This window comes from Mustelus asterias, chromosome 4 (assembly GCF_964213995.1).
Source record: "Mustelus asterias chromosome 4, sMusAst1.hap1.1, whole genome shotgun sequence".
Taxonomy (NCBI): domain Eukaryota; kingdom Metazoa; phylum Chordata; class Chondrichthyes; order Carcharhiniformes; family Triakidae; genus Mustelus; species Mustelus asterias.
The window spans coordinates 51,021,366-51,033,559 of NC_135804.1; the positions used below are offsets into that span (position 1 = coordinate 51,021,366).

The 12,194-nt window shown below is 43.8% G+C and overlaps 1 protein-coding gene across 1 annotated transcript in view; it reads right to left on the minus strand.

Annotated features, from left to right (window-relative positions):
* The window catches only part of slc9a5 (solute carrier family 9 member A5), a 248,476-nt gene that overhangs the window by 139,872 nt on the left and 96,410 nt on the right, over nt 1–12,194 (minus strand). The window contains exon 2 of the mRNA XM_078211006.1: nt 4,944–5,246. Coding sequence (XP_078067132.1) covers nt 4,944–5,246 — 303 coding nt within the window. The remainder of the gene's footprint in view (nt 1–4,943; nt 5,247–12,194) is intronic.

Genomic DNA, 12,194 nt, shown 5'->3' on the forward strand with positions numbered 1-12,194 from the left:
CAGGGAGTTAGGGTGGAAGCTTAGGGCTAGAACAAACAGAGTTGTTATCTCTGGTTTGTTACCCGTGCCACGTGCTAGCGAGGAGAGGAATAGGGAGAGAGAGCAATTGAACATGTGGCTACAGGGATGGTGGAGGAGGGAGGAATTCAGATACCTGGACAATTGGGGCTCATTCTGGGGTAGGTGGGACCTCTACCAACGGGATGGTCTACACCTGAACCAGAGGGGTACCAATATCCTGGGGGGGGGGGGTGGAATTTGTTAATGCTCTTCGGAAGGGTTTAAACTAATTCAGCAGGGGGTTGGGAACCTGAATTGTAGATCCAGTGTACAGGAGGTTGAGAGTAGTGAGGTCATGGATAAGGTTTTAGCATCGCAGGAGTGTACTGGCAGGCAGGAAGGTGGTTTGAAGTGTGTATACTTCAATGTCAGGAGCATCCGGAATAAGGTGGGTGAACTTGCAGCATGGGTTGGTACCTGGGACTTCGATGTTGTGGCCATCTCGGAGGCATAGATAGAGCAGGGATAGGAATGGTTGTTGCAGGTTCTGGGGTTTAGATGTTTCAGTAAGAGCAGGGAAGGTGGTAAAAGAGGTGGAGGTGTAGCATTGTTAGTCAAGGACAGTATTACGATGGCAGAAAGGACATTTGATGAGGACTCGTCTACTGAGGTAGTAGGGCTGAGGTTAGAAACAGGAAAGGCGAGGTCACCCTGTTGGGAGTTTTCTATAGGCCTCCGAAAAGTTCCAGAGATGTAGAGGAAAGGATTGCAAAGATGATTCTGGATGGGAGCGAAAGTAACAGGGTAGTTGTTATGGGGGACTTTAACTTTGCAAATATTGACTGGAAAAGCTATAGTTTGAGTACTTTAGATGGGTCAGGTTTTGTCCAATGTGTGCAGGAGGGTTTCCTGACACAGTATGTAGATAGGCCAACAAGAGGCGAGGCCACATTGGATTTGGTAGTGGGTAATGAACCAGACCAGGTGTTAGATTTGGAGGTAGGGGAGCACTTTGGTGATAGTGACCACAATTCGGTTACGTTTACTTTAGCGATGGAAAGGAATAGGTATATACCAAAGGACAAGAGTTATAGCTGGGGGAAAGGAAATTATGATGCGATTAGGAGAGATTTAGGATGCATAGGTTGGAGAAGGAAACTGCAGGGGATGGATACAATTGAAATGTGGAGCTTGTTCAAGGAACAGCTACTGGGTGTCCTTGAAAAGTATGTACCTGTCAGGCAGGGAGGAAATGGTCGAGTGAGGGAACCGTGGTTTACTAAAGAAGTTGAATCTCTTGTGAAGAGGAAGAAGGAGACTTATGTAAAGATGAGACGTGAAGGCTCAGTTAGAGCGCTTGAGAGTTACAAGTTAGCCAGGAAGGACCAAAGAGAGAGTTAAGAAGAGCCAGGAGGGACATGAGAAGTCTTTGGCAGATAGGATCAAGGAAAACCCTAAAGCTTTCTATAGGTATGTCAGGAATAAAAGAATGACTAGGGTAAGATTAGGGCCAGTCAAGGACAGTAGTGGGAAGTTGTGCGTGGAGTCCGAAGAGATAGGAGAGGCGCTAAATGAATCTTTTTCGTCAATATTCACGCAGGAAAAAGACAATATTGTCGAGGAGAATACTGAGATACAGGCTATAGGACTAGACGGGATTGAGGTTCATAAGGAGGAGGTGTTAGCAATTCTGGAAAGTGTGAAAATAGATAAGTCCCCAGGGCCAGATGGGATTTATCCCAGGATTGTCTGGGAGGCTAGGCAGGAGATTGCAGAGGCTTTGGCTTTGATCTTTATGTCATTATTGTCTACAGGAATAGTGCCAGAAGACTGGAGGATAGCAAAGCAAATGTTGTCCCCTTGTTCAAGAAGGGGAGTAGAGACAACCCTGGTAATTATAGACCAGTGAGCCTTACTTCTGTTGTGGGCAAAGTTTTGGAAAGGATTATAAGAGATAGGATTTATAATCATCCAGAGAGGAATAATTTGATTAGGGATAGTCAACATGGTTTTGTGAAGGGTAGGTCGTGCCTCACAAACCTTATTGAGTTCTTTGAGAAGGTGACCAAAGAGGTGGATGAGGGTAAAGCAGTTGATGTGGTGTACATGGATTTCAGTAAAGCGTTTGATAAGGTTCCCCATGGTAAGCTATTGCAGAAGATACGGAGGCATGGGATTGAGGGTGATTTCGCGGTTTGGATCAGGAATTGGCTGGCTGTAAGAAGACAGAGAGTGGTGGTTGATGGGAAATGTTCATCCTGGAGTTCAGTTACTAGTGGTGTACCGCAAGGATCTGTTTTGGGGCCACTGCTGTTTGTCATTTTTATAAATGACCTGGATGAGGGCGTAGAAGGATGGGTTAGTAAATTTGTGGATGACACTAAAGTCACTGAAGTTGTGGACAGTGCGGAAGGATGTTGCAGGTTACAGAGGGACATAGATAAGCTGCAGTGCTGGGCTGAGAGGTGGCAAATGGAGTTCAATGCGGAAAAGTGTGATTCACTTTGGAAGGAGAAACAGGATTACAGAGTACTGGGCTAATGGTAAGATACTTGGTAGTGTGGATAAGCAGAGAGATCTCGGTGTCCATGTGCATAGATCCCTGAAAGTTGGCACCCAGGTTGATAGGGTTGTTAAGAAGGCGTACGGAGTGTTAGCTTTTATTGGTAGAGGGATTGAGTTTCGGAGCCAGGAGATCATGTTGCAGCTGTACAAAACTCTGGTGCGGCCTCACTTGGAGTATTGCGTACAGTTCTGGTCACCGCATTATAGGAAGGATGTGGATGCATTGGAAAAGATGCAGAGGAGATTTACTAGGATGTTGCCTGGTATGGTGGGAAGGTCTTATGAGGAAAGGCTGAGGGACTTGAGGTTGTTTTCATTAGAGAGAAGAAGGTTAAGAGATGACTTAATAGAGGCATACAAGATGATCAGAGGATTAGATAGGGTGGATAGTGAGAGCCTTTTTCCTCGGATGGTGATAGCTAGCACGAGGGGACATACCTTTAAATTGAGGGGTGATAGATATAGGACAGATGTCAGAGGTAGGTTTTTCACTCAGACAGTGGTAAGGGTGTGGAATGCCCTGCCTGCAGCAGTAGTGGACTCGCCAACATTAAGGGCATTTAAATGGTCATTGGATAAACATATGGATGATATTGGAATAGTGTAGGTTAGATGGGCTTTAGATTGGTTTCACTGGTCGGCGCAACATTGAGGGCCGAAGGGCCTGTACTGCGCTGTAATGTTCTATGTTCTGTGAATGTTGTTGGAGCTTCACCTATCCATAAGACCATAAGACATAGGAGCAGAATTAGGCCACATCGGGTCTGCTCCACCATTCATTCATGACTGATATTTTTCTCATCCCCACTCTCCTGCCTTTTCTCCATCACCCCTGATCCCCTTATTAATCAAGAACCTATCTATCTCTGTCTTAAAGACAGTATGACCTGGCCTCCACAGCCTTCTGCGGCAAAGAGTTCCACAGATTCACCACTCTCTGGCTGAAGAAATTCCTCCTCATGTCTCTCCAGGCAAGTGGAGAGTATTCCATTACACTCCTGACTTGTGCCTTGTAGTTGGTGGACAGGCTTTGGGGAGTCAGGAGGTGAATTACTCGCCACAGGATTCCTAGCCTCTGATCTGCTCTTGTCGCCACAGTATTTATATGGCCAGCCCAGTTCAGTTTCCGGTTAACAGTAACCCCCAGGATGTTGATAGTGGGGAATTCAGAGATGATAATGCCACTGAATGTCAAGAGGCTATGGTTAGGTCCTCTCTTAGGGTCCAATATTCCAGTTGAGGCTGAACCATTAATTATATAAAAGTTTGCCATCATCTTATATAGTGGGAGAAGCAGGGCCACAATGTTCCAGTGCTTTATCTGTCCCATGTCCCTTTGTGTGCAACCTCCCTGCTGAGATCATTTTCACCTTCAACAATGGTGTAAAATGTAAAATAAAAGTATAACGGGGAAAGGTGTATAACGGGTGATATCGCCTGTTTCACATGATTGTTAAGAGTTAAAACTAACCCCAAGGAGAGTAGGAGTATAGAATTGTGCATCACAAAAGGAGACAATTATTGCCAAAAGACATCTTACGAAATTGCTATTCTACCTGTTTCAGGGCTTTCTATTATCAAGAACTGAATGAAGCAGACTAACAGCGTGAACACAGTTCATCATCTGTTAATAGAGCTCCTTCCTCAGTGCTCTGGCTCAAACCCATCTGACTGACACATTATCAGATACCAGTGTTGTGAGTGGACCTGAATTGCAAGCTCAAATCAATAAGAAACAATGCCAATTACTGTAGTAAAAGAACATGTATATATTCATTCCATACATTGTAGTTGCACAACTCTGATAATAAACAGGCAAAATGATGGACTCAACCCCATAAAGTTGATGAAAGAAAAGAGCCCAATTGTTTGACCTGGAAATACACAAACTATTGGAACTATTAGCCCAGCTACTGTTTAAGGCTCTAACATTACCTTTTTTATACAGTGCAGATCTCTACCACAGTGTGAATTGATCCATTGGGGAGGCATGGTGGCACAGTGGTTAGCACTACTGCCTCATAGCTACAGGGATCCAGGTTCAATTCCAGTCTTGGGTCACTGTCTGTGAGGAGTTTGCATGTTCTCCCTGTGTCTGCGTGGGTTTCCTCTGGGTGCTCCAGTTTCTTCCCACAGTCCAAAGATGTGTGGGTTAGGTTGATTGGCCATGCTAAATTGCCCCTTAGTGTCCCGGGATGTGTAGGCTAGGGGGATTAGCGGGGTAAATGTGTGGGGTTGTGGGGATAGGACCTGGAGTGGGATTGTAGTTGTTGCAGACTCGATGCGCTGAATGGCCTCCTTCTGCACTGTAGGGTTTCTATGGATTTATCTATGACAAATGGCAAACACAGCAAAAATCATGTTAGACAGCAACTTACCCATGAGGCCAGCTAGTTTGACACCCCAAAGTGCTGTTCCAGTTGTAAATGAATTCCAGAGGGTGCCAATTGCTGCATACATCAGAATTGCACCAAAGTTGTCAAAGAAGAGTCTGCTGGGCATGAAGTACCCCGAGTCTAACACAATGGGTGGCAGAAGAAAGAGAAAGAAGGTATCTGGGTCCAGCTGGTATTCTGGTTTCTTGGCAGCTGCAAGGACAATACCGCCAAGGCCCAAACCCAGAAAGATCAGCAGACAGCTTTCTGGCACCACAGTAGTTACTTTGCTCGAGAGATGGAACACTGAAAATGAACATAAGGAAAGGTCAGTCAGCAATTTTTATTGATTATCAACATAGCCATTTACAAATGCAAGTTGTAGTCAGTGTAGCCATGTAGTCTGAGAAGATAGGAGATGTATTCAAAATCACTTTACTTGCGATGCTGTGAAAACTTCAACTTAAAAGGAACACCTTTAACAAGTGACAAAAGTAGAACTAACTGATCCCTATGGTGCTGTCCACAGGGAGTGGTGGCAGTGGGATATGGACTTTGGTGGCAGGGGACAAATAGGCCATAAAAGGGGAGAGAAGTCACAGGGAGACCAGAAGCTACATTGATGAGACAAAAGTTAATGCAGTTGAGAGGAACAAGGAGAAGAATAGAAGCTCTAGAAATAAAGCTGAAGCTGAGGTCAAGGCTAGTGAGACAGGGAAGGTCTATAACAGTGAACGTTAGTAAATCTGATACTTATTTTCTCGAACTCTTGAATAATATGGGTATTAATCCTATCTTTTTTTCCTCTGGATAGTTATACAGAGTGGATGAGAAAGCAGTCTGGCTTCTGGTGTCAGCTTTAGCTCAATGGTAGCCAGTGACTACCTTGCCCAGTGCCTTGTGAGTCTGAAAGGCAGTATGAAAACCCTACTCCAGGAACTTGAGCACACAACTTTTGCTGGCACTTCAGTGAAGAACTGAGGGAATGTTGGACTTTAGGTGCTGCCTTTTCAGAGCAGCTGTAAAATTGATATATCCTTTCAGGTTGAAGAGGAGCAGGGTGTTCTTCTGGTGGTGTAACCAATATTTATCCTTGAATCAACATCATAAAGACAGATTGTGTTATCAAGTATCTCACTGCTGTTTGAGAGAGCTTGTTGTGTGTCAGATGGCTATCATCACATTTCCCCTACTTTACAAAGGTGACCACAATTAAAGAGTACTTTCTTGGCTGAAATTCTCTTTGAGATGAGAAGGTCATTGAGAGGTTGCAGATGATATTTACCAGAATGGTTCTAGGGATGAGGAATTTTAGCTACAAAATTAAGTTGGAGGAGCTGGGATTGTTCTCCTTAGAACAAAGGAGATTGAGAGGAGATTTGATAGGTGCGTACAAGATTGTGACCGGTTTATGTAGGTAGACAAAGAAAAGCTCCTACCATTTGCTGAAGGACCGGAGGACATAGATTTAAAATTTTGGACAATGGGGTGACACGGCGGCACAGTGGTTAGCACAGCTGCCTCACAGTGCCAGGAACCCAGGTTCAATTCTAGCCTTGGATGATTGTCTGTATGGAGTTTGCACATTCTCCCTATGTTTACGTGGATTTCCTCTGGGTGCTCCGGTTTCCTCCCACAGTCCAAAGATGCGCAGGTTAGGTTGATTGGCCATTCTAAATTGCCCCTTAGTGTCAGGTGGACTAACAGGGTAAATAGGTGGGGTTACAGGGATAGGGTCTGGTTGGGATTGTTGTAGCTGCAGACTCGATGGGCCAAATAGCCTCTTTCTGCACTATAGAGATACTATAATTCTAAGAGTAAGGGGGATAACTTATTTTGTGCAGCAAGAGGTAATGACCTGGAAATTGCTGCCTATGAGGGTAGTGGAAGCAGAGGCAATGAATGATTTTAAACGGAAACTGAATGGGCTCCTTGGGGAAATAAATTTGCAGGGCTAAGGCAATGGAGCAGGGAAATGAGACTGAATTGGATTGCTCTGCAGTAAGCCAGCCTCGGCTCAATGGGCTGAATGGTCTCCTTTTGTGCTGTAATGACTCCATGACGAAAAATACTATATCAATACAAGTTCTTTTTCTATCAGTCAGTGAATCGCATGTTTTTTTAAACCCTGATGCATAGCATATTTCTGCATTATGGGCACAGGTAAGGTGCAGAACATTCTATATGCAAAACTCTCAACTGAACTGATAAGGCCATAGTGGGTGGCATTTATGATAAAGATCTCCATTTACAAGGGAAATGGTAACTCATGACTTTGACACTTGATAGCTATCAAGTTAGTCTCTCTTGCAGACTCACACAATGTAGTTGTCAAATTCTGATTTATGTATCGAGATAAGACTTGTGTGAAACACGTTGCTGGGCACTAGGTATTACTCAGTTAACTTAAAAGCTTTTCATCACACATTCTGTCTTCGAAGACAGCTCAGGCTGAGGGGAGGAAACATTTCCTCTTTCTTTTTCATTTTACGGGTCTGATGTGTAAACAGTTTAGACAGACTCAACCAAGCTTTTAAATACAAAGGGGATAAAATAACATTAAAATGGAAAACAGATGGAGAGAAAAGGGAGAATGAAGGGTGAGCAGAAAATAAGCTTTTTGTATTCCACTTTATTTTATTCATATAGGAATAGTGTCACACTACTGACACTTGACGAACAACATCCACTTTATACCAGATGATTAATTTATTAAACGTCATACTCTATTCTGAAAGCTCCATTCTCAAACCATGTTTGAAGAGGCATTTTAATATGGCCTTTAATCCTTTTATTAATTTAAAGGAGCATTGTTGTCTTGGTAACAGAATTTTTATGTTAAACCTGCATGTCACTTTGACAGTCTGACAAGTTAATTGCCAACATAACAATATTGTTGGATCACTGGCTATATGTGCGACAAAAACCCCTACAAAAGACACAGCTCAGGTTTCTGCTGCAGATTGCACATTCCAGAAGGTGTCACTCCATAGTAAACAGAGATGGTGGTTGAGGGCAGACGCAGGTTTAGCCATTATGCTTCTCTTACACCAAAGTCAAACTGCTGAACAACATTTTGTCTTATTGCATGTTTAAGACTGCCGTTCCTGTATTAAGAACAGCCAGTCACTTTATTAAGGTAGCCACCATTGCCTAACACAAACTGTTGCACCTTCAGGTGAGGAGAACACTGAGGAGGAAGCCAAATAGAGCGTTGACTTTTCCGGGAGACCAAAGGTAATTTGAGTCTGAAATATTTATTTTTACCTGCAGGTTCTTCCAGCAAGGATACACTCAACAGTGGCAACATCCTTTCTTATATTCAATGTTTAATGTCCCACTGGACATTGTTTTTATACATAGGAAAGTAAATGGGACCGACCTGCAGCTCTGTGGGATTTTCCTCAACATTACCCACCTGGTTCATGGATGTCCTTTAAGGAAGGAACTTTGGCCCACATTATGACTCCAGACCAGCAATGTAGACTCCACAGCAATGTGGTTGACTCTTATATGCCCTCTGAAATAAGACCATAAGAAATAGGAATAGGAGTAGGCCATTCAGCCCTTTGAGCCTGCTCTGCCTTTAATAAGATTATGGCTGATTTAACACTCACTAAGTCCACTGTCCGTAACCCTTAATTCCTATACTGATTAAAAATCTGTTGATCTCAGCCTTGAAAATGTCTCCACAGCTTCCTGGCTTAACAAGCCACTCAGTTCAAGGGCAATTAGGGAAGGGCAATAAATGCTGGCTTAGCCAGTGACACTCGCATCCAATAAATGAATTAAAAAACACAATCTGAGACATATTCGCTTTCTAACAATGTATCATTTTCATATTTGAAGAGTTGTGCAGTTAGGTTACAGATTGGGTGACGCTTTATCCTCACAAACTCTATTCCTTTTGTTGTCCCTACTTAAAGAGCTTCACAAAGACAACAGTAAATCAGTAGATTACAGTGGGCGGAATTTCTCTGCCCTCGCCACGGCATCTTTCTTCTGGCAGAAGGTGGTGTGCCGTTCGCTGGCGGCGGGATCTTCTGGTCCAGCCACTGTCAGTAACATTTTCCATTGACTACACCCCACTCGCCAGGAAATCTGCAGCAGTGGTGTGCTGTCAGCAGCGGGACCAGAAAATCCCACCGTCACTAACAGTCGGAGAATTCGGCCTATGTCTCTAAAGATATCAGTTAAAGGGGGAATATTGGTCAAGATATGAGGAAAACTTTGTGTTCCTTTTCAGATAGCACCGTGGCAACCATTTTACCCAAAGAGTTGCATCTGATTCTGGTTCTTTCTTGGTGGGTGAGTTAGGTTAAAATTGCCTCCAATCACTTTTAGATATGAAGATTTAGAATGTGCTGAATGCACTGTCACTGCAGACAAAGTGCAATCTTCTTTCGTAGTTTGGGTTGAAGTATATTCTACCTACCATTCTGTTTGGATTACTGTATAGAACATAGAAAAACTACAGCACAAACAGGCCAGTTGCGCCGGTCATGTCCCTACCTACCTAGGCCTATATATAGGCTTACCTATAACCCTCAATCCTATTAAGTCCCATGCACTCATCCAGAAGTCTCTTAAAAGACCCTATCGAGTTTGCCTCCACCACCATTGACGGCAGCCGATTCCACTCACCCACCACCCTCTGAGTGAAAAACGTACCCCTGACATCTCCTCTGTACCTACTCCCCAGCACCTCAAGCCTGTGTCCTCTCATAGCGGCCATTTCAGCCCTGGGAAAAAGCCTCTGAGAATCCACCCCGTATGATTCATGACTGCACATCAAGTGGAGTACAGAAGAGGAGCAAAGTGGAAAATATGGGAGTTACCAATCGTAGCTACCTCTCTCCACAACAACTCTGCTTGTGCATAAAAAATACTTCTACATTTGAAAAGAAAACAGTTTACTTATCTTTGAAGAATTACAACACATGCTGAATTAGTTCCTGTGACTAAAGGGGCCATCCACTTTGCGGATTTAATTTGTTCAATCCCCTCAGCCTTTACAATGAGTAGCAAATTGGGCAGCATGGTGGCACAGTGGTTCGCTCTGCTGCCTCACAGCGCCAGGGACCTGGGTTCGATTCCCGGTTTGGGTCTATGTCTGTGTGGAGTCTGCATGTTCTCCCGTGTCTGCGTTAGTTTCCTCCCACAGTCTGAAAGACGTTATGGTGGTTAGGTATATTGGCCATGCTCAGTGTAGCCGAACAGGCGGAGACGCGGCTATCTGAGCATTTAAGAAAAGCAGGTGCTTTTACTTTGGATGTAACCTGCCATATTCTCAGTTACACTTTGCATTGTGCTATGAAGTGAAGTGATACTATGATAGTGAATAAGATCCCTGTTCCAGTGCAGAGCAGCAAATCTTGTTTAGCTCTCAAAAGGCAGTCAGTATAGAATCGTCCAGACTTTGGAACCAATTCTGTCTTCGACCTTTGGTAATGTTACTTCGTCTAAGATAGGAAATGAAGCATCGTTTTCCTCACTAATCAGAGTTTAATTACCTGTGATGTATTCCCAGCAGGGATTATGGTATGGTGCTGTGGGACAGCTGCAATGGCTTGTGCCAAAGATGGCCTAAAATCATTTCGTTTCTAAAGCACTGTTATCCTCCACGATGGAATCAAATGCAAAAATTATGCACTCGCTTTTCAATATTATAAAATAGTTTATTTCAGCACATTTGTCTTAGAACTGTGATCAAAAATTCCAGTTCAGTTCATGTTTGGTATATAAAAAAGGCCTTTCAGTTCATGGGTCTAAATTGCCAGTTTAAGAAAGGGAAAAGAGATGGCAACCAAAATTGGAGTTGGATACACAACATACACAGAGATTAATGAGGAGTGTAGTGCAATAAAATTAGGCACAATTCTTTACCATGGTAACGAGTTTGCGTTAAGAGGATTTATCAGCCACACATCAGCATGGAACATATTGAGCCTCAGCTCCCCACAGAAATATCCTTTTACTGTCACGAGTCAGCATACAACTGTAGAAATTATAATTAAGGATTATAAATACCACTCAATTATTTAAAGATAAAGGCTTCGCTGTGCAGCATTATTAACTCCTTCGGCACCTGAGGACATGTTTGCATCTCTCGATACTATCGGACTGTGGGATCTAGCAGTGTCTTACAGGTTTGGACATGTTTCCTGTTTCACAAATCTGGTCATGCAAGACTTCTAAACTTGGCTTTCCTCTGGGAAAAACAAACAATCAAAATATTTTTTAGCCAATGAAACACCTGAGTGAAAATATATCCAAAATAAGAGCAGAGAGAGGAAGAATAAAAGTAGGATGAGGGGAGTTCAAACTGTATAAAAGGAACAGGTTAAAATTGGTAGAATGGAGCAACTTAATTTGAAAAACAACGTGTAAAATTAAAGGGAGGATAAGAGAATAGGAGGGAAAAGGGATAATATGTTGCCTGTACAAATGTTTAATAGTTTCAGGTTATTATAGTAGTAAAATTACTCCTGATATTTAAATGTCTTTATAAACATCCTATTCATGAGTCGAGTTTTTTGATTTGATTTATTATTATCTCATGTATTGGTACACAGTGAAAAGTATTGGCCACGATTCTCCCAAAAGTGCTGAATTGGCGGCAAAACTGGTCTAGATCGCGTCAGTTCTGACAGGTCAACTTCTCACTGAATCTCCGCACTCTGTGCAATGCAGAGGACCCAGTTGTGAATCTCATTAAGTGCTCGGGGGGGCCGAGCCAAAGAGCCTGAAATCGGCAGGATGGAGCGGGAACCCGGGTATGCCGATATCGCTGGGAGATCGCGGAAAGGACCTCCCAGCATCCAAATCAGTGCCATCAAAACCCCACACACATCGCTGCCCCGACAACCCCTCCACACACATCGCTGGTCTCATTGCTGGCTCCCACAACAGAGGCATCGCTGCTATTCCCCCCCTCCCCCCATCTCCCCCCACTCACAGACATGGCTACCTATTCACCCCATGCCCCCATGGATCCGGATAATGCAGGAACGCAATCCCTCCATCTCTTGAACATACTGTCCTCACTGCTGCCCTGCAGAGAACTAGCATTGTGCTGACATGCACAACCCTACCTTGTGATCATTCCCTCTCTTGAATGGGAGCCTTGAATATTGCACCCCCCCTGGACACAGCAGCTAATCGATTAGGAGCCCTGAGTATTGCACCTCCCCTGGACACAGCAGCTAATCGATTAGGAGCCCTGAGTGTTGCAACCCCCCCCCCCCTGCTGAC